Source organism: Heliangelus exortis, chromosome 9 (genome assembly GCF_036169615.1).
Source record: "Heliangelus exortis chromosome 9, bHelExo1.hap1, whole genome shotgun sequence".
NCBI lineage: Eukaryota > Metazoa > Chordata > Aves > Apodiformes > Trochilidae > Heliangelus > Heliangelus exortis.
Genome location: NC_092430.1, coordinates 8,822,400 through 8,849,306, shown reverse-complemented (window position 1 = coordinate 8,849,306; position 26,907 = coordinate 8,822,400). Strand labels below are relative to the sequence as shown.

The window sequence follows — 26,907 nt, the reverse complement described above, 5'->3', positions numbered from 1 at the left end:
TAAGCACAACTGGGGAGTGTAATGAATGGCTCAGGGAAAGGAATAATTATCTGAATTGTTCTCAGATGGGATATATTCTCTAGCACTGGTGAAGGAAAGGTGCCAAAGGCTCCTTCAAGCTACTGATGAAGTGAATCTATGTGCCATTCAAAGCTCTTAGAGTAGTAGAGTAGTTCACTGATCTCACCACACTGATGTCTGAAAACAAGATGACCTCAAGCATTATTGCTGGTGTTCCAAAATCTGCCATTCATCCTCCATAAGATGCTCCATAAAAGCATCTTTATGCCTAACTATTCTCAAATTATTTTTTCCCATGACCTGTCTCCTGCGTAGTCCCAGTTCCTCTAAGCACACAGGAGTTCTCCACAAGATTGGGTGGCTCCTTCCCAGCCTTCTGCAGTGCACAAAGATCCAAACCCCTGGCATGACGAGCCACTTCCTGACAACTCATCTGACTTGCCCGAAACATTTCAGTCTTGAGCTTCTAGCACAACTTCTGCCTTTCAGAGTAACCAGAGCCAAAAACCTGGAGGAAACTGAGCTCAAAGAAAGCTACTTTTTCCTACTATGATCACTCCTTCCAGGTTCAAACTGGCAGCGGTTGTGCAGAGTGAGATCATAAAAAGCCATCAGAGAAAATCATCCACTCAGGGTGTCCATCCACAACTGTCAGCCTCAGCTGAAAGGAGCTCCCACGGAGACCACAAAATTAGTCATTTTAGGCCCTAGAAAGGAGATTCACTAATCAACATCTACCCTGTATTACCAGCTAACAGGATGCTGACTTCTCTTCATTTCTAACACAATACAGATGTTTCAGCAGCATGGCTGTACTATTTACCTACCATTTCCTACTGAGTCTGATTCCAAAATTTGTGTCATTATTATGGGTTGCTAGATACAGTGGAAAAGAAACTCAGTGTGAAATTTCATGCTGCAAAGCTCGCTGAGAGATCTTTGGTCTACCAGAGCAGAGCAAGCTATTTCTTTATGCTGGTTATGAAACCTCCAATTCTGGGAAGTGAGGATCATGTAAAAATTATTTGGCTACATTTGATCTCAGCTAAAAGAACAAAAGGGCTGCAACACTGAATACAAATAGCCACCTTCGGTGTGGAGAGGGAAGGCAACTTGTTGGAACTCAGGCAAGTGTCTTTCCTAGAGAGAAACACTACACGTGTAAAATACCTCTCAAGGACACTTGTGTGACTATTTGTGAGCATCCCCCAGCTCAGCACTCGGTCTCCTGGGCACCAGAGGGCCCTGCTGTTCCACCCTGATTCCAGCAGAGAAGCTGGGAAAGCCTCCAAAGAGGCTGGGACCTGCATTGCAAGATGTCCTGGACCATATTCAAGCAGTTTCTTTCTGCTTATGAAACGAATTTCTTGTAGTCACCTCTTCTCTCTGCTGCCAATGAGGCTTCAATTTGCAAGTGGTGAAGTCAGGAGTAGCTGGTACAGGCACATGTTTACCAAACCATTCTAATTTGTCACAGTACACAATTTTTTTTCTCTTTTAGAGTTGGACAGATACACAGATAGGTGGATAGACAGATAGATAGATACATACATAGAAATATAAATAGAATAATTTTTAAATCTCTTTTTTCTGCACAATCTGAATTTTAAAAACTTTAAGAGCAACAGTATTTGCAGGGAGTAGAATTTAAAAAAATAAAATCTTTTCAGTAAAAGTAGCCACTGTAGGCATTAAAAGGTTACTACTATCAAAATTTCATATTTCATAGGATCATACGGAAGAGTAAGCAATAACATATACACTTCTAGTTATGTTTCCTTCCAGCATGCAGCCAGTGGGGACCCAGTCCCAGTCTGCCCACCTCTTCCACCCAGTCTCTGCTTGTCAGGTTTTTCAGCCCATTTCCCAGCAAGCCTCCAGCACTGACAGTTTGATCTGCTTCATCTGGACATACCTTGACCCTCAGAGGTCCTCAGCCGAGATTCTTGTTTCACTCTTCCCATCAGCTTCAGCTTGTAATTCCCCACACAATTTTCTCAGCCTACTGTTATCCAGACACATTACTCCTCTTTCTTCCCTTCGGCAGCTAACATCTCATTGTCCTGCTGTTCTCCTCACACTCTGCATCCTTTGGCTCCCCGTACAATCTTAGTCTCCCACCCCTCCTTCTAGCATCAGTGCTACAGTTTATGGCTTACAGCCTTTTCCAACTCACCATCTCCTGAAGCACCCAGCTGTGGGCAGGCACATCTCTTCAGAGGAGTCTCTGGGTCTGGAAGTCAAGCCCTCCCTGTCTGTGCTCGAGTCTTGCTTCCTCTGCTTTTCGGTCAAGTAGTTTTTTCATCATGCTGCCTAGACCCAGCACAAGGATCACTGAGGATACAGCAGAAATTGCCTTTATTCACAGTGCTTGGAACCTGCTGCAGCATCAGAAATGTTTCTCTAAGCATTGAGCAGGTGCTCTCCACATGAGCAGCAGCTCAGGGATTTTAGACTCTAAAACCTAAGTCTAAAGTTTGTTTGTATTGCAGAGAGTGGAAAAGTTGAATTTTTCTGCAGGTTTTCGTAAGTGTGGCAAAGACAAAAGCCATGGCAATCCCTGAATTTCAACTCGTATTTCAACAGGAACCAAGCTTCTCAAAGGAATTTTATTTCCTTTAATAGGGATGCAATAGTATATTCCTAGAAAATAAGCTGAAGAAATTGTAAATTACTTTATTATATAAAAAGAACCTGTTTATGGCAGAGGGTCAGTAAGCAAAAATGGAATCCTGATGATTATGAGCATCAAAAGGTTAGAAACACCTAAAAGCAAGGATCTCATAATAGGAAGTTATTGGTGAGGCTCCCAGACCCAATAGACATCATTATGTTGTTTTCATGAAAGTTTATGGAGGTTCAGGAGAACAGCTGTGCTCTTGATCAAAAAATAAAAAAATTTAAAAATGTTAGGGATGAGGAGTTCCACTTACCTCCCACTAAAAAAAAGTCAAAAACCAGTAATAAAAATTGCACAGACACACCCATTGTCAAAACCACTGCTAAAAACCACACATGAGCAGAGAGAACCTGAATGAACCTGAAGTATGAAAATATCCTTGACTAGGTATAACCTTATTCAAATCTATTACTAACTTCACACTTCTCCACAGATTTGGTAGCTCAAATTAAACCAGTGCTTCTTACCTCATCTTATGGCCTTTCTTGGTGTGAAACTCCCACTGACTAGAAGGGTTTCGAGAATTTTTTAAGATCTGATGGACTGCATCTTCTGTTTTTAGTTTCTGGAAGAGGAGGTCTAATTTCTAAAAATTGCTGTAAGAGACCATGAAAAAAATGCATTTCAATGTCATTTGAAAGCAGGCTCTTGGACAGCTTTATTCTAAGGTTTGCTTTTTACTTTTTACTAATTATATCTTAATTCAACTGATTAATCATTTTTCAAAATCAGTAGCACCTGAAAATACAGGCCAGAATTGGAAAACCATCCCCCAAACATCACTTAAATGAAATAATTGTCATAAACTAATTATAAACTCACACCAGTAGTCAAATTTTTAATACATCTATGGACCAGGTCAGCCACCATTTACAATCTTTTCCAACAGACCTACAGCAAAGCCGGCAACAGTCTGCAGCCACCCCTTCTTTGCAGAACCTACACAAGCTCAACCCCACTCTCCTTTGCTCACGGAGAACTGAGCCATGGTCATGATCCACATCAGCCAGAGCATGGCCACCCAATGGTGGCCGTGAGGATCACTACCAGGGCCTGTGTTCTTGGGGATCTAGGAACTCCTGAGAGAAAACTGGGCTTTGGTCTGTCAGGGCACCACATGGCTTCTGTCACAAAGAAAAGCATGGGGCATGCAGCACCGCTTGCTGGTGTTGGGGTAACCATTTGGAGCTGTTCTAGCAACCCAGGTTCTTTCTTTCCCCCTGCAAGTAGGCAGGGAATTTTAGATTGACCTATAGGGCCTTTTTGTTAGAAAACCCTTTTGTCACCCTGATGTTTTACTGACTTGTGATTATGTGAAGGGAAGCTTTTATGCTCCGGATCAAATTGATTGTTGATACAATGAGAGGAAAAAAAAAAAACAACAAACAAACCCTTCTTCTTCAACATAAAATCCCCTCAACAGTTCTGCCTGGGTGGTTAAGATTAGGTGAAGCAGGGACTTCTGCCTGAGCCTGCATTTCCGCAGCAGTGTAAAATAATCCAAGGTGCCACTGCCATGGTCCTGCCATCCATCTGCTTGTCTGCCACCTCCTCTCTGCTGGCACTCGCACTGAGCTCACCCTACAAGGAGACAAGCCAAGCACACACAAAGCTAGTTCTATCCCCAGAAAAATGAATAATTTTCCACCAGTTTAGCTGCCCAAACCTGCTCACCAAGAATGAGATGAGCATGAGTGCTGGCATACAAGCGGAGGAAGAAACCTGCCTCAGGGAGCTGAGAGAGAAGTGGAATTGAGCCACTAGGGCAGCTTAAACTGCACTCAATGTCCTAATAACCATGGAAATAGGGAGGAAAAAAGAGGCAACTAAACTATAGTGGAACTATTCTACTTAGCAGAAATAGTCCAGTTTTGATTGACCTGAAGTGGGATCTGGCAAATAAGGCATTAACCAAATTCAAGCACCTTACCCAGTGATGACAGAAAAAACAGAGAAGCTCCCAGAAGAGAGACTGATCTGCCCTGGACAGGCAGTAACATGGGGGATGTGAGAGAATGGCACAGCCACCTGGATCCCACACACCCAGCAGGAACATCCCAGCCACCAGATAGCTGTGAGGGAATCACTTGTTTGCTTTCCTTTGTTTTTCAGGACAAACTTGGAAAGCTCTCTGTTTTGTCCCCAAACAGAAAAGCAGTCTCTGAAAAACCCAGAAAACTTTTGTAGGACAAAAATATCTCCTGCTTGCTAAATACCATTTTTTAATATCACTAAATATCTTACTGCAGTCCCAGAGTACTGGGAGCTTAGGGAGCTCAGAGCTCCCAGAGCTCTGTCACCTCACTTGGGAGGAAAAGAATTTCTTAAGCACTTGTTCTGCTTATGTCAACATGAAGCATAAAAATAAGCCTGGAAAGGAAGACAAAGCAACACTTTCAAAAGACAAAATTACAGTTAAAATGAAAAAAGCTATAAAGGAAGGAAAAACAACCTATTAATCATTGCCACACAGTGAAACAGCTCTGAGACATTAAAATCCAAGCTGTGGCCCCCCGTGGCCACAGGGGGCATTTCACTTTAAGTTGGTGCTCTCACCTCTCCAAAGCTTCCAACTTTTTTATCATTATTACTTTTAGTTCCCTTTTTCAGGTTTTCGTCTCTGACATTTGCATTATTTCCAGTTACATTATTCTGGAAAATCTGAAGGAAAAAGGAAGACAGGCAGGATCAAATTACCAAACAGTTATGGAATCTTGAAAAGATGCTTTCTATTTTTAAATGTTTTTCATACCATGACCCAGAGACTTCTAAAAAGAAATTTCAATTTGCAGCAGATTTAACCCATGGGAGCAAAGCAATGTGAGGGGGTTGAGTCAGTTAAACAACTAATGCTATCTCTGAAAGATATTTTTTTAATAAGTACACCCCAAAGTTATATTTAGATATATCTTTATTCTAGCAGTGGCAGCAAGAGCTTATGCACTGACTCACCTTTTTGCACTAAGGACAACTCCCTTCTGCTCTAGGTCCTTCTTTTTAGAAACCAGCAAACAGCATCCCCACTCCTCCTGAATTCAAGAGAACAAACAGGTTTGGGCTCTTAATATCCTCCCTCCTCTTTTCTAAGAAGCTTTTTGCTAAGAAAGCCCACCCACTTACTAAAACCCTTGACAATATTCTTGCCCTGGCAGCAAGCCACCAGAATGTCAGTCATTAGCCAGAGCTTCAGATGGCATCTGCTGCTTTGTCCTTCTACAAGATTCGGGCTGCCCTCCGACTCACCTGTCTCCCCAAACCCCCTAACCCCATGTTTGGGGGCTGATAACCCTACTGACCATCTCCCATCTTTCCCTGCACTGCCCCAGCTCTCAGGCTGTCTTCCTTTCCCTCCTCCTAAGTGGAGGCTCCAGTTCTCACCCTCCTTTTCCCTGGTCCTTCAGCCCTCCCAGTCCAGGACTGGACATAAAGTGTGCTGACAGTCTTCTCTGAGTCCTCAAACCCCCCCACTGACATTTCCAGATATTTTTCTTCTCTCATTCTGCCTCTTAATGACTTAAGGGCCAACCTCTCCCGTGTGACAGATCAAGATCTAGTTCACAGGAGCACAGGGAGTTTTTCTAAATGTATGTGCTGACTGGGAGCTATCCCAATGTATCGTTTAGCAAACACAATATAAAGATGATGAAAAGGAAACAGTGCTTTACATCCAGACCAGCACACTGATTTTATGTTATTGCATAAATTATGTTATCACGTACAGGGAAAAAAAGAAAACAAACACAGTTATTTATGCAACAGGGAGAAAGCAAGGAATAGCTGAGCAATTTCTCACTGTTAACTCCTCACATGCAATGTGGTGCAGATGACGTTCGTTGTTTTTTGCTGGGGGTTACTAACGTGTCAGGTAGAGCTGCACCCATCCTGTCTGCAAGCACTCAAACCAGCCCGAGCGTGTAGCCACACTCTGGAGCTCAAGAGGATTTATCCTTGTGGAGGAAATACAATTACCTGAACAGAGACAGACACAAATCGTTGAGTCCTGAGACACTTGCCTAAATGAGACAACATATCCTTATGGAAACAGCGACACTAAGGAAGGGGAGAAGGGAGAGAAGGGGGATCTGGGGGAGGAGAGGAGAGCGGTCGGTCCTGTGGGCTGACTGGGGGGTGCATCTCCTGGCAGGAGGGATTAGGCTGAGTTTCCCAGTTACATTCCTCCATCTCAGGGTTTACATTCCTGGAGAAGAAAACGCACCATATGCAGCAGCTCTGGAAGCAGTTCAGGAGAGCCCCTCTCTCCCACCCCTTTTTCTCCTTTTTTCTCAGCTGCACATAGGCAGAGAGGGGCAGGGGATGGGGGGCAGCACTCTGCCCCGGGCCTGAGGGAGGAGAGGTCAGTGCCAGTGGAGGGGGGGGGCTGTGCATCGAGGAGACGGGCTGGGGCATGGGGTGGGATGGGGTGCGTGGGTGCTTGCTGGGGAGGGAGGGGATGGAGAAGGTGCTTCTGAGAAAGGAGCCTCCCTGCAGCAGCGCAGGGGGGGATGGAGGTAGGGGTGCCTGCGAAGGTGGGGAGCCCCTGGGGCAGGGATTGCTGCCTTTTGGAGGAGCCCTGGGGAGGAGGGAGTCAGCCTCCCGGGTGGAGGAGGGACCTGCGTTGGAGTGCCGGAGGGGAGCCGAGGGGCTGAGGAGGTCTCCGCGGGTAGGGGTGGCGGGCACAGGGTGGGGGGCTGCAGGGGTCGGGGGCTGTGAGACAGGAGTTTGGGCAGGGAGAACTCGGAGGTCTGTAGGGGCTAAAAAGGAATTTGGAGGCTCTGAGAGGGTCTGCAGGTACTGAGAGTCTCTGAGGGGCTGTGAGGGGACTCAGGGGTCGGATGGGAGCTCCGAGGGTCGAGTCTGGGGACACCGAGGGGGCTGCGGGGGGCTCTGTGTGACCGGAGTCGGGGAACTCCAGCGGGCTTCGAGGGGTCTCGGGAGGGATTTAGAAAAGGCTGAGGGGGCTCCGCAGAGCTCTGTGAGGGCTCGGAGGAGAGCTGGGAACACTGAAAGGGGCTGTGAGGGGCTCCGAGGGACCTGTGAGAGCCCGAGGGAGGTATAAGGGGAGGCTGCGAGGGGGCTCTATAGGGGGTTTCTGAGGAGTGGTGCCGGAGGGGGTTCTGAGGAGGTCTGGGAAGGCTCTGAGGGCATTTGAGAGCCCCTGAGGGGGCTATCGGAGATTTTGGTGGAAAAGCCAGGAGGGACGACGGGGAGAGAGGACTGAGATCAGGCTCTGGGGTAACTGGGGAGGCTCTGAGGGAGTTCGGGGGCTCTAAGGGGGTTCGGGGGCTCAGAGGCTGTCGGGGGGCTGCGGGGGCGTCTCGGGGGTGGCTGAAGCTCCCTTCTCCTTCCTACCGCAGGCTGCTGCCTTCCTACCCCCGTTACCGTGGCAACCTCCCGGACTGCCCCAGCCCCGCGCCGCCGCTGCCGCCGCTGCCGCCGGAGCTGCTCAGCAGCCGCCTGCCGCCGCCGGCCATGGAGCTGCTGGCCGCAGCCCTCAGCGCCGCCTGCGCCCTAGACCAGGACGGATCGGCGGGACAGCCCGGCAGGTGAGCGGGGCAAGGGGCAGGGAGGCGGAGGGGCCTATCCCGGCGCGGAGGGGCTGCCTCGCCGCCTCGCTGCCGCGCTAAGGGTGCCCCCGGGGGTTTGACACAGGGAGCCTGCCGCGACCGCTGAGGAGAGCCCCGCAGCCGGGACAACGCCGACCGCCCACCCCATGACGGCCGACTCCTGGAGGAACCTCATCGAGCACATCGGTAAGGAGCCGCACCCGCCCCGCTGTCCCTCGCCGGGTATCGGCCAGGGTCCCCTGGCCTCGCTCCCACTCAACTTCGCTTCCCTTCCCGCTCCCGCAGCGGGCCGGGACCTGGCCGAGCCCCCTCTCCCGGCCTCGGAGCCACCAGCCCGGCAGCGTTTAGCGAGCGAAGGCGAGGCGGTAACCCAGCACCGTCCCGGCGGGGAAACCTCTCGCCCTCGGTGTAAAACTCGGTAACCGCGGCCGCGGCGGGAGCTTTCTGCTGGCTTCAGGGGCGTCAGGTTTGCACGCTGCCTAAGAGGAGATTTAACCCTGCTGCCGAACAGCTTTAGCTCTATTCGTCAGTAACAATTACCTGTTGTTATTACGAAGCAGTCAGTCGGTCAGGCTACAGCCAGCTTTCTGCGGAAATCTGATCTTGCGTGCTCAAAAAGGCGTGAGACTGAAGTTCTGGGGTCAGCACCGGCGCGGACGCTGTTGACGAACATGAGCTGTACCACTGGGGTCAGCCTGTGTTTGTAACCACGTTTGCAGCCAGAAGAGTTAAGTTATTTTATAATTTGTGGTCTCTTTAGAAAGGCAGAGCTGAGGTTATCTGTGGAGGCGAGGACTGCTATGCTTTTGCTCCTGTGGTGCTTTTGAATTTTTTTTCTTGTGGGATGCATAGGGGACCTTCAGAGCTTGTTTCTTGGTTCCCCACATCTGAACTGCGACATTCCTCAGCGAGATTTGGGCAACTGCAAAGTTAAAACCCATCCCGAGGTGGGAATACAGAAGCTTTCTTTTTAAAGTTCTGTACAATTTTAAGAAATAAAACTGCGAAATACCAGGGGGAAGGAATGTAGCACTTTACCTGGAAAAATCAGACAGATCTCATGAGCAGCAAGGTGAACCTTTCTGGCAGGAATGAGGCAGCTTCTTGTGCTGTCAGTGGGAAAGGAGAGCATCTGCAGTTTGGTGGCAGGTTGCGGTGGGCAGGGCTGATTCCTGGAGCACCTGAAGCCACTGGGACAGTGCTGGGGTGAAAGGCTGGTGTGCAACCAGCCACATCCTGCCAGGGTCTGTCAGGCAGAACAAGGTTTTGAAGTCTTCTGGAGCAAAGTGGTGAGCAATTTGATGGATGTTGCTGGATTTGTTATTGGTTGTGTATGTACTCATCTCCCAGGGCAGATGTGCCAATATATTGTCAGTTTACTGGGACTGTGCTGCTAAGAAGCATGATAAAAATACTAAAACCAGCAGGACTTCTGAGCAACCCAACAGCTATATTAATTTATATTTATTTATATATACATATATATATATAGACATATATATATATATATATATATATACCCCTGTATATTGGAAGGGACCCATGTGATAGCCATGCATGCCTCCGTGTAACTGCACACAAAAGGTCTGTTGCACCTTGTTGGAGGAGAAAGGGTCTTGACAACCTGAGATGCCATGCTAATCCCCGACAGAGAGGTCATTTCAAATGCCTGGAGCACACACAGTCCCTTCCCTCCCTCCTGCCTTTGAGGCATTAATGGACTTTTTGCCTGAAACTGGAGCAGAGAACTTCAGAGAAAAGGTCTCCGGACCTCCTGAGGTTTTTACATAGGTTTCATTGTAATAGCATTTACTTTAAGAGCACAGAGAAGTCTCTAACGTGAGCATTTTCCACAATTAGTAACTAGTCTTTCAATTCCCTTCCCAGTTTTTGAGAGAGCTGGGAAGGGAGACTGACAGCAAAATTAAATGGCGTAAACACAAAGGGAAGTGTCTGTTATATACTGTACAAACTTTATAAACACCCTTAGGAAGATCAGCCGTAACTACTGAAGTCAGGAGGCAACACTAAAGCCGTGCTCAGACCACACCACACGATTAACGTTTGGCCAGGTCACAGCAGGGACAGCTGGGACATGAAGCAATGGATGGAGCTTGTGCAGGTCTCTGTACTTGTTCACTTACTAAACGTACAGGTTTACATCCTGTCTTCCCAGTCACATTCAGCTACTGATCTCAGCTTCTTTGTGGTCAGTTCCTAGGTGTATTCTTTTCCTGACCACCTTCTGCTTCATCTAGAGTAGGCTTTTGCATGGCTTCTCTCCCCCTCTCTCCCATCTAAGCCTTTGCTCTTCCTCTTGTAACCTCTTTACTGAGAAATGGATGGACCTTTTACACCAAGACAGTGAGAAAATCTTTTTTCTTGCTAGCGCATACCTCTTTGTTTCTTCCTACCCCTCTTCTGCCTGAGCATATACCTGTCTTTCCTCTGGTATCACCTTTCTGCTTCATCCCCATATTGCTATCTGTGGAAGAGCTTCAGCCAGCCTGCCTTCATCTCCCTCCTCAAAATGCGTTACCTTGCTGTCGTTTTCAAACCAGTTCTGGTAGTGGGTGCTTTTAGTCCACCAGATCTCCCTGTGGCCATATTTGCCTTTGCCTTCCATGGGAGGCTCTGTAGGGCTCATCTGTTGGGTTTGTCAGACAAGTAACCTAGAAACAAAATCAAATTTCATTATCTGCATTTTTTTTATTATCTGGATAATAGTATAATAATCATTATTATATATGTTATAATTATTTTTGTTTACTGTCTGAATTTTATCTGGATTTCTTTTAAAAGCAAGGGGGAAATTTATCTGGAGGCTCTTTTCTGTAGGGCTGCTCTCCAGATCTGCACAAGAGACACTAAATCCCCTTTACACAAAATACTCCATGCTCCACCAGGGTTCCAATCACAAGCCTGATCTTACAGACCAGGACTACTGAAAACAGCTCTGATTTTGCAGGCTCTCTACTCTGTTCCTGAAGAAGCTTTTCCACCCCAGGCTCAGCACCCTCCCCAGTGCTGAACAGCAGGCAGAAATGCACAGGAAAGCCGCATCAGCCGAGTTGATGCAGAGAGAAATTATGTAAGGAGCAGCAGCATGCAAAACTTCAGGGGAAGTCTCCTCTCCTGGGTTATGGTGTAGGAAGCTAACAGAAGCCTGTGCTGTTTCCTAGGCACAGCTACTCTGATTGCTATTTTAATCCAGTGCTGAACGTCTTTCCAGGGAGAACAGAGAACAGGGTGGGCTCACAGACTGCAGTACTTGTGTCCTTCGGCCTGCACTCTCCCCCAACATATTTCTGATACACTTTTCAACACTAACTGGTACAGAGCCTTGTGAAAACTGGTCCAGAGGTTTAATAGGCAGGAACATCTACATTTTTGTCCTTCCTGGACAAACCCCTGGCCCAGTTGTCTCTCATCTTATTACACACAAACTCTGCTTCTGAGATAAATACCCTTAGTACATGTGAGTATATAGATTTTAAACCCCAAGATTTAGACAAATTACCTAGGGTTTTTTTTTTATTTAACATCAAGGACTTTTCTCTGTATTCATTCATATTACACTTTGCAGTTCAAGCGCAAACCAAGAGAGAGATAACATAAGCTGTGCTCCTTCAATTTGAGTAGCAGAGGAGAGTGGCACAGAACAGGCTTGTGCTCTCTTCTAAATCTTCTAAATTACATTTTATGCTCAAACAATTTTTACAAATTGTTTGTAAATGCTCAATTTTTACAAATTGAGCATTTTATGCTCAAACAATTAATATTCTCGGTCCTACAGATGGCTCAGGTGGGTATAGTTAGCAAGCCCTAGGAGGCACAAAGGATCTCTTAAAGATGGGTGGAGAATTTCAGGATTCCTACCTTTTTGTGTCGCCAGTTGAGATCAGGAGCAGTGGCAAATTCTGGGCCATTTCATCTGCTCCTAAAGTTAGTAACAAACTCAGAAGACACCTCGTGTGATTGATGTGCTGCAAGATGGTGTGAATTCGTAGCCCTTCCTTTGGTGCTGTGGCATCCAGGTACCTTTTGCATGCTAATTTAGTAATTTCAGTCATCATAGAATCTGAGAAGGAAAACAGAATAAAATTAAGCGGCACAGAATCCCAGACTGTGAGGAACCTTAAAGGTCATCATGTCTAACCCCCTGCCACAGGCAGGGACCCCTTCCACTAGACCAGGTTGCTCCAAGCCCCACCTGACCTGTCCCCTGACACTGTCAGGGAGGGGGACGCATCTGAGGCTAACCACAAAGTCAGTATCAAAATAAACTGGAACCCACTGCTTCTTGTCTCAGTGCTTTACCTGTCTAAAGCCTTAAGAGCTGTTCAGTGTTTCCTCCTAGGGGGATTTTCAGAGCCTTCAAATTGCTCCTCCAAAGCAGTTTTGGGGTGTGCAGTATTAGTTTTCCAGACACGCTATCACATACCTATTGAGCTATATAACTCATAGCATCCTAATATTGCAGAGAAAATAAAAGTTTTAAAGCATTTAAAAACCTAGCAAGTTAAAACCTGCTTGATTTATGTCTTCTGATTGATCTCGAATTCATCTGACTGTGTTTACTAAATGTTTTGTGAGAGCAGATTGCTGACAACACTTCAGATTTAGAAATGGCCTTCCATTTATAGTTTTCACTGGTGGCTCAAATAGGAAGGCTGCCACAGGCTTTTTTTGCTCAGCGCAGCAGGGATCTCTCTCACCTCTGCTGAGGTGAACTAATGCAAACCAAATATCCTCTCCTACAATACATCTCAGCTCTGTTCAGCTGTAACCTCTCAGACCTGTTAATGTTGCCTTCTAGGGCTCTTGTACCAAGAATATCGAGACAAATCTACGCGTGAGGAGATTGAAACCAGAAGACTGCAGGATTCACAGACAGACCCCGAAGAGAGTTCACCCAGTGAGGAAACCTCATCCGAAGCAGAACCTTCAAGTGCCACCGAAAGCAAAGCTCCTCCACAAATCAGTCTGCTGAGGAACTCCAACTCCAGGTTCAACTTATGGCAGGATCTTCCCGAGATCCAGAGCAGCGGGGTCCTCAGCATCCTCCAGCCAGATGAGATCAAACTGCAGGAGGTAATGGGGGAAGCTGGAGCATTTCTTAGCTGGGTTGCTGCTGAAAAGGGCAAGAGTGAATTAAGTCAAATTATCAGGATTTAAGATTGAAAGCTTCATAGACGTCACAGTAAGCCTTCCTTTTCTGTGTCGCATTGGTTAGCACCACCCACTGTTTTTTTTTTGAAACTACAGGTGTTGTTCTAGATGCTGTTGCTGCTGGACATTTCTGTAGCAAAACAGAACTTTTTGGATTTCTGATTCAGTGGCAGGAACAACTTATAAATGAAGAGAGGGATAATGAGGAGGCTCTTGCAGGAGACCGTTTGGTTTTCCTCTTCTGAAGTGACTAGCAGGATACATACTTTTCACCAGGAATCTTAGAAGGATTCAACTATTAGCTGTGATCTGTGTAAAATATGATGTCAGTAACTGGAAAAAAAAGAAATAGAGATTGATGAGCTTCCTTATTTTAAATATTACCTGGAGCCTTACGCAAAACAGGAAAAAATCATGACAGGTATAATTGTATTTTAGCCATACAGCGCAGTGATGTCACTGTTTCAGTGTCATAAGCTGCTAATTTGTAGGGCTGCTTCTAACAGTGAAAGGGGTGGGAGTAATGCAAACATCAGTCACACAGCAGTTTACAACTGGTTGCTATTTTGGGCAGTGCAGGGAGCGTGCGTGCGCTCTGTCAATGCTCAGCACTGCGTTTGTAGCCAGCAGTGCTGATGAGCATTCAGCCTTGTACCTTGCAGATGGGGTAGCTTGGGCTGACAGGCACAGCCTCTTCCTGTGGCAGGGTTGTGGCTGAAGGTGGATCAAATTATTAGCTGCTTTTCCATGGTTTTCTTCTGCACGGGTTTTTTCCATCTTTGGTCTGTTTACCTGGCAAAACGTGGTACTTCTAACCACTGACATTACAAACACAGTGTGGCATCTGAAAAATGACAAGCTTTTCTTTTTCTTTTGGCTTCTAAACAAAGAGTCTTTTACAGAGAAACATTTTCGTAAAAGTTTGGATTATATATTTGAAAGCCTGCCACTTCTGTTGAGTTACGTTCATTACCTGCAGATGTTTTAAGGAAAAAATCTCACTGCTGCTGAACCCCAGCACTAAGCATGCTGAATTTTCATCTCTGCATAAATAATGAGAGAAAAAAAGCAGATGGAGATGGGACAGGCCTGCCTTAAAGAGCTGCTATGCTTTCCCCTCAAGTGAGTTTATCAGAGCTTGAATTTTCTTCCTGTTTGTTCTGGGATTAGCACAGCGAGAGATTAGAAATTGGCTGAACATTGAATAGGTATAGTGGAGAATCTGCTTCGTGAGAAGAGTCAGGGACAGGAAACAAGGAGGGCTGGAGGAATCACTGAGGCAATTACAGGAATGATGTTGAATTCAGCCTCACTATAAGCAATCACTGCCTGCTCCTGCAGCACTGGAACTGTACTTCTCCTGGATATGAACTGGGAGTGTGAGCTGGATGTGAGAGCTTGAGGAGGTGACTCTAAAGTGTTCATCTTCATGAAGGAGGACTAGAGAAATTTACCTGTAGTACAATGCAGCAAAAACTCTGGAGTCTCACAGACAAAATTTTGTCTTACAGACAAAATCATACCTTCCTGACCCATTTTATTTTCATAGCTGTGTTAAACACAGGGATTAGAAGAGTTTGCAAGCTCTTCAGCCAGGAGAGGTAGAACAAGAGTGTTAGTTAGACCCACAGGGAGGAATATCAGTATCCTCAGTATATGGAATATCAGTATATGGAATGGGCTGCCCAGGGAAGTGGTGGATTCTCCGTCCCTGGAGGTATTTAAAAAGAGACTGGATGTGGCACTCAGTGCCATGGTCTGGTAACCACAGCAGTAGTGGATCAAGGGTTGGACTTGATGATCTCAGAGGTCCCTTCCAACCCAGCCAATTCTATGACTCTAAGTAGAAACAAAGTTGAAGCAAGCACCCTGGTTTACAGCTGAGGAAGGGAACACAACCACAGCTGTGATGGCTTAAACAGGCAGAGAAAAAGTTGTTCACATGCAGTAATCTGCAAAATGAGGGAGACAAGAAGAGGGATCCAATCTTTGTTACTGGCAATGATAAAAAATGACTAAGCAGGTTATCACCACAAGATTAAAAAAAGGACACAAAAAAAGGACACAGGTGTTTGCCAAACATCAAAATGAGAAATTTGACCGGAAGAGCAATGGATGGGTGAAAAGTGTCATGGAAGGCAATTTGTCATTGTCCTCATTGGAAGAAATGAACCAGAAAATGGAAATGCAGGAAGGAGAAAACTCACAAAAAACCCAAAACAGCCAACAAACCAAACCAACAGCCAAAAAGCATGTCCAGCCCCAGCAGTTTCAGCAAAAGGAATGTTGCAATATAGCCCATTAGCCCTGGGAACTCAGTCAGAATTCAGACAGTGATGGCCTCTGCCACACTTGCCTTCTTCATCTGAAGTGAATATGAGAGCAGAAAGATGTAAAACAACTGTAAGGGTTTCAAAAAAAGTAGGTGCAAATGGAGAAGAAGAGAACAAAAGAAAAAGCAAAAGATTTACAGACCACAGAGGTCAGGGAAATTCAGAAATTATGTGCTGCATAATTATCTTTGATAAGTTAAGTCATTGATAGGGTAGTTTTAATTATCCAGACATCTGTTTAGCAACAAACAGTGCAAAACTTGAATCACCAAGGGCTTTCTTTGAATTAAAGAGCAAATGTAATGATGCAAAAAAGAACAATCTGAAAGAAATGCTCATTGGGTTTTGCCATAGAGCCAACGTGGAGTAAATGACAGACAAACATGTATGCTGCAGGAGCAGCAAGCAACAAGAGAGAAAACACGCATAGCACATGGGATTTGAGTTAAGCCAAATTCTGTCAGCAAGGCACTAGGTTCTGAAGAGGTAGCAATACAGAAATTAGAAGGAACAACATTCAATCAGTGAAACTTTGTTCAGCATAAACTTTAAAGTAGCTATTGGTATGGCCTTTTTGTGGGGTGGCTCTAGTTTATTCCTCCTTCCTAGTTCAGTTCACTACCTTTCAGTTTCTTCTTGTTTTATTTACTCTATAGTTTCTTTGCTTTGTTCTTTTCTGCTCACTAACTATATTGATTTTCCAGTGCTGTGTTCTTCTGTGTTGTAGGAGATTCCAAGCTGAGTGGAGCTCACCAAAAACAATTTACTGATAAAAATAGCTTAGCAGAATATTCTTAGTCTTTGAACTGATCCCATTTTGCTAAGATGGATAAGCTTTGATAAGGTTTTTGCCAAGTATTATTTTCAATTTGGGTCACTTTGGTGTTAGAAAAAGAAGCAGAAACAGGTGAATCTGCACCACATCATGGTGTCAACTTAAATCAGAGAGCTGCCACTCTGAACATTTTCTTTGCTTCAGGAAAAGAGGGACTTGATTGTGTGCACTGGTGTCATGGTCTCTGTGTGGAGGAGGGTGTTTGACACATAGGTGGTCTTCCTTCTTTGTTCCATTTTCACAAAAGTGTCCAAATAAGATTTAATTTACTTTCCCTCTTGGATCAAACTTTAGATTTCAGACCTCCAAATTTGCTGTGCCTTTCTCCAGAGCTCTTGTGATGGACTTTGTCCTTCTGGCAGGTGGATGTCAGACTGGCCCCATGAAGGCAGCCAGGTCTGAGTTCTGGTCACAGCCAATGCTGTAGCAATGGTTCAGAACAACATCCCTTAGCAACTAGACCAGAATTCCTCCTACTAACCTGGTGTTTTCCATGCAAGGCAGGGCTAATTGGAACAGATATTTCCAATCTGTGCAATAAAACATCATATTATCTCAACAAGAACTTAGCCTGTAGGTTTACTTACACCTGTCTTCAGAGACAATTGTTTTCCTTTTTTATCTTCTAAATTTCCTTTTCCTTTCTCAGTTTCTGACAGAAGGTAAGCAATGAAAATTATTAGCACAGCTTTTATGAGACTATGAAATTTCATGAAGTCAATGGCCTAGAGGACTGATGGAACAGTGGTCATATTTCCAAGAGCTCGTTTCATTGTAGACTCAGGAAGATAGCATTACATCAACTGACATTTAGTTCAGTTTTTTTTCCTTACTATTTTTGCAATTCTGGAACCAGAAGCTCATGCTCTTTTTTTTTTTTTCCTTTTTTTTTTTGTAGTGACTGCTTAGAACTAGCTTCAATTATTCCACAGAGATCACATAATTCCATTACTTAGTTGGTTGCATAGATGGTTTACAGCTCATACTTACCATTCAAAAGGGAAAGAGCAATCTGGGCTGCTTGGAGAAGGCATTGGGGTCCCTGGTCACTTGAGAAACTTGTGCCTTCCACGTGCAGTGGCAAATGCTTCCAGGGTCTCCTCTCCATCAGGGGAGATGTTCTTGACTTTCCTGGTGTCCCCTGTAAATCAGAATCTTGTAATTTCACAATGGATTTCATTATTTCTTTAGAGTTTAAATCATTTGTTTAAAAAAAAAAAATAAAGCCAACAATAACCAAGGCAAAAAGAACAACCAAGCCACAAGACAGACCCCTCAGCTAATGTGAAAGATATTTTTTCTATAGGCACAGGACATAATACTGCGTTTACCTGCTGCTCCCTTGGGTCTTCTTGACTCTTATCTCGGCCTCTGCAGCCTCTGAGAGCCAGAACTCTGGGACTTGTCTCCAAATTGCCCACCCTGGTGCAGCAGAGGAGTGGTGGGCAGTAGGGGAGCTTGGGCTTGTGGATCAAAGCAGTTTTACTTTCAAGGAAGCAAGACTTTCACTGGGCTTCCAAAAGGTTCCTCTTTCAATAGTGGCAGCACGGGCCAGCCCAGGAGGAGGAGCCAAAGACACAGCTTCACCAAGAGATGTTAGAAGGATCTCATGCTTTTTCAGTCTATTCAAGCCTGTGGGAGAATATTCAATTAATGGATTGGGTAGTTGTTTAAATAATCATCATTTTTTAATCTACCTCTGAACAAAGGCAACAAACACTTGGCTGGAGAGTAAGTAAGGTCTGTGTGATAACAGTGGACTGCCCCTGTAGCAGCTGCTGTGGGCAGGAGGTTTTACATCCTCACGTCATTAACTTGTGATTTATCTCTGAACCAAATGATCAATTTGTCTTTCTGCTTCCCCAGACCACATCCCAGGCCTGAGGAAGTTAGGCTTTGTACCAGAGACTTCTTTTTCAGGAGAAATCAAGGGCTGGCATTTGGAGATCACTTTATGGTAATAGTAGTTAAAGCTTACCATGTCTTGTCACAGTGCTTGGTGAACTTGGGTCAGAAATGGCCATGACCAGGGTTGAGCAGGGAGCCCGAGAAACACGAAAGAGGAAGGGGGAGCCCATGAGGTGCTTTTACTTGTGCAGGTCCCCAAAATCAGGGTGCTTCTGTGTAATGAGAGAAAGAGAGAATTCTGCTGGAGAGAGTCAATGGAAGGAAATGTAGTCAAACAACTTAGGAAAGTGATAGAAGGAGAGAGGGATGATGGTTGAGGGAGGAAATCTTCCCCATTCCCATCACTTACCATGGGGCTTGCCTCCCTCCATGCCCTCAGCCTGCAGGGTGGGTGGGAGGTCCTCAACTCTGCGTAGCACAGACTGTCTCATTACCACTGCATCTGCCTCTCCATAGAAGGTACCTGCTGATCTCCTTCTCTGGGATTCTCCCCAGGCCATGTTTGAGCTGGTTACTTCCGAAGCCTCGTATTACAAGAGTCTGAATCTGCTGGTGTCTCACTTCATGGAGAACGAACGTCTGAAGAAGATCTTACACCAGTCTGAGGCACACATCCTCTTCTCCAACGTCCTGGATGTCATGGCTGTCAGTGAGCGGTAAGAGCTGCTGCTGGAGGGTGTCCAGCTGCATGGCCTCTCCCTTGCTAACCTCATCTGTGGAGGGATGACACGCTGTTACCCACTGCCTTTTCAAAGAGCCTGTGGCCACATTTGTTGCTTTGAACCCCAAGGGCATCTTCTGAGAATTATCTGGGACAGAGAGGTCACAATTAATGTGAGTGCTGGGTGTCTCCTCTAGCTTCCTGATGGACCTGGAGCAGCGGGTGGAGGAGAATATTGTCATCTCGGATGTGTGTGATATTGTCTACCAGCATACAGTTAATCACTTCTCTGTCTACATCACCTATGTCTCCAACCAGACCTACCAGGAGAGAGCTTACAAGCAGCTTCTGTGAGTCCCAGTGCTTGATACTCTATTATTTTTCAAAATTGTACAGGCCATGGATTTAGCTGCAATTTTGATGTTTCTGAGAAAGGGCTCGATAGTACAGCAGCAGGATTTTCCACTTCACTGAGTTTTCACTGCACCTATAAAAACAAAAACTATTAAAAGGCTTTATTATAAGGTTGAGGTACTATAGTGTGCAGGTAACCAAGGAAATTCAGAGCCAGCAGTTCCCAACTATGGGAAATATTTATGTTGTTCATGGGGACATGCTCTTGTGAGATGGATGTATTTTAAAACTGAAAGTAGTGGCAAGAGATTGAAAGGCCAAGCTTATAGTAGAGATCTTTGTTGACAAGAACAGCCACTTCTTTTCCTGAGTTTCTCAGTGAGGGATTTGGCCTTCCCAAAGCTGAGAATTCGTGGGGTTTTTTGTTTGTGTTTTTTTTGTCTTGGTTTTGTTTTGTGTTGTGGGTTGTTTTTCTTTTTTTCCAGAAAAAAAAAAAATCTTAAAAAAAAACCCCAAGCTCTTTTCTCCACATTCTGGTGTTACACAAACAGACATTACCTAGGCCTGAGGATATAATCCAAGATATTTTTGAAACATTTTTCAATTTTAGCAAGTCTTTTGGTCCGGTAGGAATTCCCTCACACCAGCTCAAAACAAAGAGTGCCCTACAAGCTTGTCTTTGAGCAGGAGAATTAATTTTTCTATAGTTATAATGTCCTGGATTCTTTCAGGACAGCCCATTGCACATGCTGCACTGTGCTTCCTCCCAGTAGCAGCAGCTGGTTCAGAGAGGTGTAGCAAGCCCTAATCCTTCTCTTTCACAGCTCTCCAACTTCTGAGGGAAAACACCAAAAACAAAAAGAAACACAGCACAACACTTTGAGGGGCCTCTGTTGAATGTGGCCAACTGTTCTCTCCAAAAGGAGGGTACTTCAGGGCCTCCTTCAGTCAGAGGTGAGCAGTATAGTTGCAGAATATAAACAGTTTGCTTTAGAGCCAGTAGTGGATCTCTCAGGAGTGAAGCAGCAATGGGCTGGGTTACTTGAGCATCAAAAGGAGCTGTTGGAGGTGGAGGTATTCCTACATAGCAATTTAGAGGGCAGTGATATTTTTTTATCTGTGGGAGAACCTAAAAGCAAGTTGCAAAGCACAGACTTGCTTCCACAGGCTGCCATAGCTGGCACAAGAATTTTACTTAGCTGAACTGGAAGCCTGAGGTGTGTCACTGTCCCCCTGTTTGTCTGTTCCTCAGACACATACAGGTCCTGCTGTGGCTCTGGTGAGTCACACCATCACACAGGAACCTGCTCCAGGAGGGAAAAGCACTAACAATGGCTTCTCTTGGATGGTTGCAAGTCACACGAGAGAAAGACAGGTTTTGCATAATTAGCAATGTCTTCTCATTTGTGCTATTGCTGCTAGCCAGGGCTCTGGCAGCCTGAGTCCCCCTCAGGGCCCAAGAGGCATTGTCTGTGCTGATGGCAGCTGGGGCTGCTCTGTGAAGCTGTGCCCACAGCCCCACGGAGCCTCATCTGCTGCAAACACCACCATGGGAAGGGCTGGGCATGGCCCCTGCTCTTCTCAGCCTGGATAATGATTTCCATCCCCAGCTAAGCAGGCAGGAGTAGCCAAGATTAAGCTGTTTCATGGCTTGTCTTGTTCTTATGGCTGTGTGAATTTCACCTTGTCACAGAGCTCCAACTGTGTAAAAATACATAATTATGCCTCTGACTCATCTACTTGGACACACACCCCATTCACACACACCTACGCACGCAGCGTATGCTGCTGAGCTAGATGTGCTACACATGTGAACACTACCAGGGCTTGTACATTAAAAGTGTATTTTCTCCCTCCCCCTGTGCTATAAATAGTTCTAGATTTGAACCAAAATACACCTAAAAGCATTCAAGTCCTCTCCTCCCCTCTTACCTCTTCTTAGGAGAGGCCAGGCAGATGCTGTCTCTGGGACTGAGCTGTTTTTGGGTCACCAGCCACACACTGGAGTTGCAGGCAGGGTAGCACTCGAAGCCCTCACTTTTTGTGTGTCTCCTCTCAGCCAGGACAAGCCAGCTTTCCGGGAGGTGATCTCTCAGCTGGAGCTGGATCCCAAGTGCAAGGGCCTGTCCTTTTCTTCTTTCCTGATTCTGCCCTTTCAAAGGATCACTCGGCTCAAGCTGTTGGTGCAGGTAGGGTTTTTTGTTCTTCTTGCTCTCTCCCCAAGGTCTTCTGGATCATTCCTGGAATTCTATTCAGCCGTTCTAAATGAGGCTTAGAGACAGCCAAGATCAGGCCTAGAGATAAATGAAGGATGAAGCATTTCTGTGGAAACAGACACTCAACAACTATGGAAAAGAGATTTCAGTCACTCAGAAGCTATTCTCACATTAGTGTTGAATTTGCCAGAGACCTGAGCAAAAGGGTTGAGGAGAAACTTTGTGGAGCTGCTAGAAGGAGTAACAATTAACCCATTAACCCAGCTGCCTGGTGATGAGGATGCTGACCCACAGATGCACAATGCAGAACAGCTGAAGGACATGAAAATACTCTGTGTGTAATGCCCAACATGGTCATGATTGGGACCAGGTTTTGCCAGCTTCTCTCAGCACTGTGCTGGAGGACAAGCTTCTAGGGATGAGGAAACAGCTCTGTCCCAAATGGGCTTACCCACTGGGATTAGACTAATAGTGCCAGCTCTAGTATTGTTTAGCTATTCATTTATTTTTATAAAATAGAAGTCTGCCCACTGTAGTCCTTTGAGATGTAAGGTCAGATGGGTACAGGTTTTATTGAAAAAGAGGAAAGAAGAGGTGAGAGTCACTATACTCTGTCACCTGGCCTGTAGTTAGGCTGGTGGTTAGGATGAGTCTGAGGCTAGCAAACTGACTTTCTACACTGTCAGACTGGGATCAGAATTAACCCGGCCTTTCCTCCCCTGCAGAATATTTTGAAGAAAGTGGAAGAGAAGTCTGACAGGGAAAGCACTGCCCTGGATGCCCATAAAGAACTGGAAACAGTAAGTGTGAATGAGCTAGCTGAAGATCAGAGATTAAACCATCGTGCTTCTTTCCCTCCTCCCCAGAGAAGACCTATATACTACATTGACTTCTGGAGCTGTCCCTTTGAATCCAGTCACTGTATTTCAAGAGTAATTTTTTTTTTCTTAAGTTTTCCTTGCTGTCAAAGATGAACCAGTCTAGCAGCACTTGAATGTCAGTAATGAGGTGTTCCCTTGCTAACAGTATATTTCAGCTGGAGCAAAGGGCAGAGAGAACATTTTGCCTTGGGGCCTTCAAGAATGTAGACTGTTTTTGCAGATACCTGAAGGTGATGGATCCTATGGAGACATGCAATTAGCTGCAACAGGCAGCATTTGACAACTGTGTCAGGTTTCTTACAACACAACAACTTCCTTCTCTGAGCTAGAGTAGCAGTTTAAGTTCTCAGGCCTGCTTTTAGCTCTCTACCCTGAAGCCAGTAGGTAGATGTGATGTTCAGCCCTGCTGTGCACCAAACACCAGGAAGGCACTTGGTTGATTTCCTCCCAGGCTGCCCCTGACATGGCCAGACAAGGCAATTCCACCTCCAGACTACCTATCTATCTGTGCTAGAATGTCAGACTCAAGGAACAGTTGCAACTTGTGACTGAAATGCTAGGAAAAAATGGGCTCTTGGACTTGCCCTGAACTAGTGTAGGAAATGTATGCTTTGGAGATCACTAGGAATAAAGACAGAGACCTTATCAGAGAAGAATATTCTGCATGACTTAGCACTTGCAGAATCCCTTGGCCTGTACCTGGCCAGTTTTTTTTCCATTGGTCAGAAGCCTGAGGAATGCTGTTCCTGTAGGATGATGTCTGCAGCTGCTGATGAAAGAATGCTCTTTTATATTCAGCTGTCAGTGACTCGGGGTCAAGTCTCCCTTTGCACAGTTACTTATGCGTAAGTGTTGAAATTTAGATGCCTAATGTCCAGCTAGTTACAGGCATCACAAAAGAGATCATCTGGTGCTTATTTCCTTTGTAGGTGTCCTGTTTGAGAGGCTCATCATGGCTTCAGTTCCTGATATTGTGGATTTTGAGTAGCAGAAACAGAGCACAATGTGGAGCTTGTTCTCCAAAGTAATTTTTCTGCCTAGGCAGTTCTCAAGAGAGTTGCTCCTTATGAAACAGGCAGTGGCATCTAGGTTAAGGTCCCTGTAATAGGGTAGTGCCTGCATGCTGGTTGTGGGTTTTCAGTTAAAAGTTTGTGCTCAGAACACAGCTGGGCTCTGTGTGATGAACGTCCCTGGGGCGTGTCACAGACTTGGCATCTGGTGCTGCCTGGCAGAGCCACAGCATTTGCATCTTTGACATAGAGATCTTTAGCTTCATTCTCTTCTTGAGTATTATACTGCATGTGTACCTTGTTTCAGGTGTTGGGGGCAAGGAAGATGAGACACATGGTGTGTCAGGAGCTGATCCCTTTGCTGTGCAACCAGGAGTGTTGCTTAATACTGTCTGGTTCAGTGACTGAATGCAGCCGTCAAACATGTCCTCTTACATTCAGCTTCCAGCTGAGTGTTGGTTTTTTTCCCTTCTCTTTTACCTGCCAGTACAGGAGAGCTTGGCTTGGTTATGTCAAGGCATGTGCCTTACCATCATCAGGGCACATACCCTGTCACCATCAGGCCTTTCTTCTCACTTACCTGCTTAAGGCCAGTGAAGGCAAATCTTTCTACTCTGTTTCCCAGGTGGTGAAAGCATGTAATGAAGGGGTCAGGAAGATGAGCCGAACAGAGCAGATGATCAGCATCCAGAAGAAACTGGAATTCAAGATCAAGGTATAAGCACTGGCTGGTGACCCTTTGCTGGCAGCAAACCAGCAGCATGTGGGTGTTACATGCAGCAGCAGCCCAGGTGTACTCCTTTCCATGTGTGTCCTGTGGTGACCAGGTCCAGCTGTTCCCTTCTGGGGCTGGTGAAGGGGACAGTGCTGCTGTGGGCACTGTGTGAACTCTGAGACCAATGTGTTGTGCCTGGACACAAGTGTGACACACTGGCATCAAAGCATTCATCCACAATTGGTGGCTCCTTCTCCAGCACGTGGTTCTGGCTCTTCCCTCTCACCTCTTCAAAATGCAGGGCAGCTTTCAGCTATTGTGCTACATTACAAATCACATTCAAGGAAAATATAAAACATGAAGCAAAACGCTTCAAAGCTGGAAAATATCAAAATGAATCTGTCCCACCTTTTTTATCCATCCCTGCATTTATGTATTACGTCTGGTCTCTAATTACCTGCTGATGATCTATTTTGGCTCCACTCAGGGAATGACAATTAATATTTAGAGATGTCTGACAAGATCTCATTTAATCTATGCCATGAATCTCCAGTGCCGGAGTATAAAGTTGCCAGTTCTCTTCTCAAGTACTGTAGAGATGCTTCTCAGATTTGTCCGATTCCCAAACTTCAATGGGCTTATTTAGCTTCTTAGTAACCTTTTTATGTACTTGGTCAGCTGAAGCAACTAGTGAGAATCCATTTAGCCTGGTTTTTTTATGGTAGCCAAAAGGCCAAGTAGGGTAATTTGAAAGTCAGTCCCCCTGGCCAGAAAGGCTCAGCCTAGGTGTTGAAATGCAAGATCTCCAAGAAACAGATCAGGCTGTGCAGGGTGTAGCCTGGTGTTCAAATCCAGTGAGCTGTGGTGATTGGAGCTCACCACCCTTCCTTCTGCATCTCCTGTTGCTCTCAACATCCTGACTACATAAGCTCTCCTGATCTTTACTGTCTTTTCCTCACTTCCAGTCTGTGCCCATCATCTCTCACTCCCGCTGGCTGCTGAAGCAGGGGGAATTGCAGCAAATGAATGGTCCAAAGACATCACGAACACTTCGCACTAAGAAACTCTTCAGAGAAATCTACTTATTCCTTTTCAATGATCTGCTGGTACTTTGCCGGCAAATTCCTGGGTGAGTGCAAAAATTGGAAATAGTACTTGAAGCACTTCATTACTCTTTTATGCCTCTGGGTTTAGCCAGGCTGTGCTGCTGCTGTGCCCCATGCATGGCCTGACCTGTATCCCCCCGCACTCCAGCAGTCACCTTGCCTTTGGGCACAGTTGGCTCTTCACGAGTGGCACAGCTCACTCCAGCTGGAAGCTGAAGGCAAACAGGACTTGAACATTCCAGGACAGTTCTGCCAGCAGGGTAAGGCAGCATATATCCACCACTGTCTGCAGGGTGGCAGCGAGCTACATCAAGTGGTGAGCTGACCCAGGAGGCCTGTTTTCCTGTCAAGAAATGAGTTTTGGCTCATCACTGCCTGACAAAGAACTCAGACATAGTCAGTTAAGCTTCTCAGAAAGCAGGCTGAAAAACTTGAGCAGCTCAGAGGGGAATAAATTTAGGCCTGGGGCTGGCAGTTGTATTTGACATGGTATAATCTGCCCCGGGAGGAGGAGAAGAACATCATCACGCTTGGAAATATGTCTTGTGCAACTAGACATGAGTGAAACGCAGCAGCCCAAACAGATGGGTCCCAGAGAACAGCGGGTTCTTTGTAGCCTTCACTGGGCTCGGCGGTAGAGAGCATCGCAGTCGTCCAGCACCGCTAATAAATGTGTCACCGCAGCGTCTGCCTGCCTGGAAATGTTTTGCTTCTGTGGCAGCTAGGATCCAGAAAACACGAAGGCATTTTGCAAACAGGAATGAATTAAGCCTCAGAGTCCCCTCTGAGGAGGAACTGTCTGTGTTTTGTACGTGGGGAGCTCGGACAGAGCAAGCAAACTTGTTCTAGGCCCCGTGGTATGCCTATGGCAGTTGCTTTGCGGTGGGTTTCCATAGCCACCCGCTAATCCGTTCCCACAGCAAGACACTTGTTTTCCTCTTGCTGTGCAGTGGTTCCCAGTCTGTGTCCTGAGTGCAGTTCTGGGTGGTGGAAGCCAAAGTCTCCTGAGATAACTGCAGTTTTTCCTACTCTTCTCTTTTTACCTCTCCCAGAGACAAGTACCAAGTGTTCGACTCGGCTCCCCGGGGACTTCTTCGGGTAGAGGAGCTGGAAGATCAGGGGCAGAGTTTGGCCAACGTCTTCATCCTGAGGCTGCTGGAGAATGCTGATGACCGGGAGGCCAGTTACATGCTGAAGGCATCATCCCAGTGAGTACAGCAGTCACCCTGCCCCCCAGCTCTCGGGGCTGAGCAGGGTGGGTGGGGTGGACAGAGGTCCCACTGCAGCTGGGCTGGCCCCACAGACCTCTGCCCAGAAGCACACTCCTGAGTCTGCCTTTGTCCTCACCTGCTGAGAGGCACTGGTCACCAGAGCAGGTTTCTCTCCCATGGCATTTGTAGCATCCAGGGTGGGGGACCCACAGGCACACTGCGTTTGGGGACAGACAGGCC

The 26,907-nt window shown here is 46.0% G+C and overlaps 2 protein-coding genes and 2 long non-coding RNA genes across 9 annotated transcripts in view; 2 read left to right on the top strand and 2 right to left on the bottom strand.

Moving 5' to 3' along the window:
* NEU2 (neuraminidase 2) overlaps window positions 1-9,655 on the bottom strand; it is a 39,596-nt gene extending 29,941 nt beyond the window's left edge. For 3 of the 4 annotated variants that reach the window (XM_071751963.1, XM_071751970.1, XM_071751964.1), the window contains exons 1-6: window positions 9,304-9,655; window positions 8,806-9,187; window positions 6,495-6,670; window positions 5,258-5,362; window positions 3,169-3,297; window positions 2,198-2,355 (exon numbers count right to left, since the gene is read on the bottom strand). The gene's annotated coding sequence lies outside the window, so the exon portion shown is untranslated. The remainder of the gene's footprint in view (window positions 1-2,197; window positions 2,356-3,168; window positions 3,298-5,257; window positions 5,363-6,494; window positions 6,671-8,805; window positions 9,188-9,303) is intronic. The other variant, XM_071751965.1, reaches the window with a different exon arrangement.
* Window positions 1-26,907, top strand: part of LOC139799717 (uncharacterized) — a 328,047-nt gene that overhangs the window by 224,944 nt on the left and 76,196 nt on the right. The gene's annotated exons all lie outside the window — the stretch shown is intronic.
* NGEF (neuronal guanine nucleotide exchange factor) overlaps window positions 1-26,907 on the top strand; it is a 48,790-nt gene that overhangs the window by 16,984 nt on the left and 4,899 nt on the right. Inside the window, exons 1-11 of one of the 3 annotated variants that reach the window (XM_071751953.1) lie at window positions 6,814-7,055; window positions 8,056-8,244; window positions 8,351-8,451; window positions 13,085-13,359; window positions 19,009-19,169; window positions 19,372-19,524; window positions 21,588-21,717; window positions 22,470-22,544; window positions 24,261-24,350; window positions 25,316-25,479; window positions 26,509-26,664. In XM_071751953.1, coding sequence (XP_071608054.1) covers window positions 8,171-8,244; window positions 8,351-8,451; window positions 13,085-13,359; window positions 19,009-19,169; window positions 19,372-19,524; window positions 21,588-21,717; window positions 22,470-22,544; window positions 24,261-24,350; window positions 25,316-25,479; window positions 26,509-26,664 — 1,379 coding nt within the window. In that variant the 5' untranslated portion in view covers window positions 6,814-7,055; window positions 8,056-8,170. Of the gene's footprint in view, window positions 1-6,813; window positions 7,056-7,251; window positions 7,362-8,055; window positions 8,245-8,350; window positions 8,452-13,084; window positions 13,360-19,008; window positions 19,170-19,371; window positions 19,525-21,587; window positions 21,718-22,469; window positions 22,545-24,260; window positions 24,351-25,315; window positions 25,480-26,508; window positions 26,665-26,907 lie in introns of those variants that run through there. The other 2 variants (XM_071751952.1, XM_071751951.1) reach the window with 2 other exon arrangements.
* On the bottom strand, window positions 18,582-21,594 carry LOC139799720 (uncharacterized). Its single transcript, XR_011727433.1, has 3 exons — window positions 21,461-21,594; window positions 18,863-19,661; window positions 18,582-18,725 (listed from the first exon to the last, which is right to left on the bottom strand). It is a non-coding gene; the product is annotated as an uncharacterized lncRNA (long non-coding RNA).